Raw genomic sequence first — 5,532 nt, forward strand, 5'->3', positions numbered from 1 at the left:
GGTCTTTTCAAACCAGTTCTTTGATGAGTGAAACGGCATCAGTACATACATCAAGAATGCTAATCTTTAGTCAGTTGCCTTCCTTGACATTTCTTGTTCTTCTGAGAACATTGAACAGAAACATAGTTTCACTGTGACTTCATTTTGAATTCCATTCTCTGCCCCCATCCACCTCTTTTTAATCTCGGTTGCATTCATGTCAGTTCTTTGCTCCACAGTAAACATAGTTTTTTTTTTTTATTTTACTTCCATTTTAACACAGTTTTCTGCAATTTCTCACTTCAGTTGTTTTAGCTGCAGCTTATTTAGGTATACCATTCGTAAACTTACCTCCAGCTGTATTGCTGACATCAAAATCAGAAAATCCTATTCAAGCTATCAGTTGAAGTGGAAGACAAAAACATCATGCCAGCATTATATGAATGCACATTTGCTGAAAGAGCTAGCACCAAAAACAACAAATTATTCGGGAGAACACTTTTCTTCACATTAAGTTATCATGACTAATATACTTAATTTGGTCATAACAAGTTTTTAATGAAGGAGAGACGTAGTTTCCAACATTATATAACAAGTCTGTTGGAAATCTTTTAATTATGGCAACCCATAGTAAAAATAATGACATTCATGTCTTTAGCAAACTTAACTTTTATTGCTATTTTATGCTTTAAAAAAAATTCCTAACTTGTAAATTTTAGTTTACTTCACTATTACATAATCTGTATAGTTTGAAATAATTTAATAGCTATTGATAAAGCATGTTCGCTCTGTAGCAGTGTCACGTTCAGAGATGTTCATCTGTCTCGTTAGTTTTGTATATTGGTTCACTGAGGAAACAGGAGACAACATGACTGCTGCAATGCAACCCAGTAAGAAACCTGTGAACTGAATGTTTCTGCTTGTGTGCTTTGCTTTTTCCAGTGGATCACACTAGTTTTGTTCTCACTGATTTTACATCAGCAGCATAAGAAGGAATAGTACACAGTATGGATAGCTGAGGCGTGTCATGCTAGGGGCTACAGATTCACCAAATCTTACATTTGTCTGTTCTATCTAGCTGCTTGATCCATTTGTTAGCAAATGTTTAAATGTTTATGAGATCAGTATCCGTACTAAAGGGAGATTCTTTGTCTTGTTTGGAAGCATACAATTCATTAAACAGAACAACAGACAACACATAAAGGTATTAAATATAGTGTCCCCAGTCTTGTATTCGGACGTCATAGCAGGTTGTTTCAGGCTGGAACCCACTTATTTCCTGAATTGTAAAGAAATGACTGCTTCCCAGGTTTCTCAGGCTCATAAAAACCTGCAGTGAGAAAGTAGACATGATAACGTCATATTATTCTACAGACAATGTTTGTAAACCACATAGCTTATAAATGCAGTAACACTTTCTGTGCAATAGAACAGAGTAAGATCGACAGACTGTTCATGTTAAACGATGACACGGTATCTAAGTTGGTCGAACGTGATCTTCAGCTGCATCGGTGAAATCAATATCTTACGTAAGGTAAAAAAATAATAATAATATCCCCTTGGTAGTGACATTTGAAAGACACATTTAAAAATGTCTTTAATACATATTAGAATGCAGATTAAAATGCATTTTTAGAATTAAATAATATTATGTCATAAATAATCCCAATGCAAGCCGACCGATGAGAAATGAAGTCACTGATGGGATTGGACCAAAATGCTGATCGATCTAGTAACTTCACACAACACTATAAAGAGAGTTAGTACATAATAAAGGTTATTATGGGTGCTTTGCATACCCCGGGTCCCTTTTAAAATATATTATCAGCACTAGGTCTCTCACTGTTTGGGTAAATACAATGTGGTGAACATTTTGACTAACTTATACTTATACTAGAAGTGAGTCAGCTCCTTTGATGGTTTGAATGTTGTTATCAACTTCCAGTTTTGGCAGCATGCAGATTGCCAAGGCTTTGAAATCAGTTTAATGTATACTTGTAAAATTCTTTTCAGTCCACTGGCATTATCTAAAGTGGGTTTTAAGTATAATGTCTTGTCTTTTATAGTTTCCCTGCACAGTTATAGCAGTTAGAGTATGCATTTTGTTAATTGTTATATTGTCTGCAACTGACACGTTACAAAGGAAATGCGCACCTTCTTGCTTATTTTATAGTTTAATGAAGCCTTCCTGATACATTGACATTTTTTCAGTTGAGAATAACATCCCTGGAAAGATTTCTCACTCAGTCTTGCTTTTTTCTCATTTCCCAGAACAATCCACCACATCTTATCTGTCTCAGCTCTCATCTCAGAGACTTCCTGTCACCTACTGCTATGCCCACATTAAAGTTTTCCAAACAGGGATAATACATAGTTTAGTTTACATCCATCCTTGTTTGAAATCTTGCTGCCACTCACAGCACAGAGGAATAGCTAGGGGAATTTGTGCCCTGCACATCCCTACACTGGCACCCCTCAGACCAAAGCAGAGGAGAAAAAAATTATTCTCTTCAAGCTCCACTCGAGTAACCCAAATGCGTGACTTCAAACTGGTCTGTGACATCAATAGGACTTGTTGGCGGGACAGATTTGTGTCCCAGACACTCCCCCTTTTGTGAAATAGACTCCCTCTCCACGTAAAGCAGAGTACCTCATTAAACCTTTTTAAGCTCAACCTGGATAACTGGATGGGGAACAGAAAATACACCCCTGGGATTCCACCTGTGTCCCTGCTGGACAGTGGTATAGGGTGCTGACTTGTTGGAACATGGGCTAATTTCTTGACTAGGCTTGTAAAGGTCTCAGGGCCAATAGCCTAGTTGTTGTTGTTGTGTCTTTCGGCTTTTCCCGGTTAGGGGCCGCCACAGCAGAACTCCAGTCCACTAATGATTAGCAGTAGATTTTTACGTGCCGAGTTGCCAGCCCTGATGCACAACCTTCAACGAAGGTACGCTCATTCACGCATGTCTCCACACAGAAGATGCTCTAGCTGAGAATCGAACAGGACAATGTAACTCTCTATAATCCTATATTCTGGTCAGTCCTACTGGCATTTATATAAACAGATTCAGCTGTTTATACAAATGTATGGAAATACTGATACTTCACTTTATGCTCCCTCAGCAGCTTGCAAAAGGGAAAATTGCTCCTTTGCCTACCCTAGTTATGCTTCTGACTGCTCACAAGGAAATTCCACAAGTATTTACACACTAAGTCCCTTTTGAACTTCAAATATGTATTTTCATTGCTGACCAGGCAAGGAGCAAATGGGTTAGGCTACCTTACTGTTCTGCGCTAAACAGTACTGCTCCTCCTTACCCCAGATTCTGTGGCGGAATTCTGCCACACTGTCAGAGGAAACATCTTTACAACTATCTTACCTTAAAGGGATGCAGTCTTCCCCTAAACAGAAGAAAAAACTGGCATTGTCTGTTCTGTGGAAGATTATTCTTTTTTACAGGGGTAGTGATGAAACGGGTCTGTATTAAGTTATCGAAAAACATCTTCATCGAACATGTACTCTTCGACCAATAAAAAGTGAAAACACTAATCTCTGAACATCCACTTCAGCGAATTTTTTCCCAGGGGAAAAAACACTTGTCCATCATTGAGGATTTCCCCTTTTCCCCACTGTAGTTTGATCTCAGAGTTGGTATATTTAGTTGGGGGGGTTGTGGGGGGCACAGCCCCCTGCTTTGTAGGGATTGAAAGTTTGTTTTGTTTTTGTTTGTCCAAGCAATTTTTTTCCCCTGGGAATAAATTAGCTGAAGTGGCCATACGGAGATTAGTGTTTTCTCTGTTTATTGGTCAATGAATACGTGTTCGATGAATACATTTTTTGATATCATAATATAGACCCTGATAAAACCTATGCTGTGTAAATGTTTTGTTGTTCAGCTGCCCAGAAAGACAAGAACACAAGCAAACAAATGCAAGTGCAATGTTAGACGCCTTTAAATGCAAGCCTATAAACATTTGCCATTATGTGGCAATATTAAAAAAAAGTAATCAATAAAAAAAGCAATTTCTAAAACTGTATGAACAGTGTTAGTAATAAGCGGTATTAATGATACACAACCATGTGCAGTAGGCCTGATATCTGAACAATAAAATGTCTAACAGGATTTTTTTAAACATAAGTCCCTAAATATCAGAAAACTATAAATGTGTAGTCTGACAGAAGAAAACAAGATAAAAGTTACTCATGACATTTATGCTCATTAAAATAGATTAGTAACCTTGGGCCATTAGTGAGATCAGTGTGCTTCTTGGTGTAGCATTGAAAATCTAAAGAGGGAAAGCAGGACAGTGCATTATGGGATTGCAGGAGATACTAAGCATTCTGGGAAAAGCTGGGAGTGCCAAGTGGTCCTATTACCACTGGCCCAGTTTTGCAGGATGGGCCCACTCCTATAACAACACAAGTTGTGCAGTTCTTCCACTCACTGACAGTCCAGCTAGTGATAGACGGGCTTATGTACTTAAGCCAGAAGATCAACAGACTCTGTGACTGGTCAGTTCTTTCAATGAATGGGAGACACTCAGCCCTCTCAAGCATTTACAGTGATGCTCTCTTTTTGGCCTTAGTAGAAGAATCCTGTGCATTTTATTAAGATTGTGTTGCCACACTTTAGCTTTGTTTTGTTGATAATTGAGTAACAAGATTGCCTGTTCTTCTGGCTCTTCTGGCAGCACAGAAAAGATACCTAGAAAAATTTGTATTTTCTTTTTTTCAAAATAAACTGTAGAGGGGCATTCAAGTTCCCTATGCGATAGAACAATATTCATAGTCCCTTATTTCTATAATATGTTGCAGCCAAGGGGAAATATTAGAGAGCCCATCAGGAACCCCAAACATTGTTATAGTTTTACTGCTTTTAATTTTCAGATTCGTCATATGAAAGCAGATGGTGATTCTGAGAAAATCTGACTAGCGTTCTATCTCTATGCTGCCTGGTGAACTGGAGAATCTGCAAAATACAAAGTCATCGGGAAACAGATTCGTTCTAATTGAAAGAAGGCCCCAGCCAGTTGACTAATAAAAATGCTTAAAAGGAACTAACTCAATATGGACTTCTAGGCAATAACAATCTAAATACAGTTGAGAGAGGACTTCAGCCATATTTCTCATACATCAACCCATAAGGTACATGGATAAACGCCTCATTAGATAAAACTACATCCCAAAGGGTTGCAAAAAGTCAAATGTGATTAACGTTGCAGCTTGCCCTTGATGATATCAGCAAAGACTGCATCAGTTAGTTTCCCTTTATTCATATTGGTAAAATGTGACAACCATAGCTCTGTCATAGTGCTATGAATGGCTTTGAAGACTTGCTGACTAGAAAGTCATACTTGTTAATGTATTCCCTAAGATGCACAAAGTTCAGTGTTTTTCAGCATCTTGCAACACAAGAAACTAGAGACAGTGGTCTGAAATGTGAAGGGTGGTGTTACTGAGTACTATGGAACTGACGATACATTGAGCTTTCCATTAAGTCGTCTCACAAGTATTTTGGCATCTCCCACTGGCAGTCTGCACACACAGCCAAG

At 38.2% G+C, this 5,532-nt stretch overlaps 1 protein-coding gene across 1 annotated transcript in view; it reads right to left on the reverse strand.

Annotated features, from left to right (window-relative positions):
* Nucleotides 1-501: 501 nt before the first annotated feature.
* The window catches only part of STPG1 (sperm tail PG-rich repeat containing 1), a 651,489-nt gene continuing 646,458 nt past the window's right edge, over nt 502-5,532 (reverse strand). The window contains exon 9 of the mRNA XM_044083179.1: nt 502-1,309. Coding sequence (XP_043939114.1) covers nt 1,236-1,309 — 74 coding nt within the window. The 3' untranslated portion in view covers nt 502-1,235. The remainder of the gene's footprint in view (nt 1,310-5,532) is intronic.

Source organism: Protopterus annectens, chromosome 1.part1, assembly GCF_019279795.1.
Source record: "Protopterus annectens isolate FY-2018-M chromosome 1.part1, PAN1.0, whole genome shotgun sequence".
NCBI lineage: Eukaryota > Metazoa > Chordata > Ceratodontiformes > Protopteridae > Protopterus > Protopterus annectens.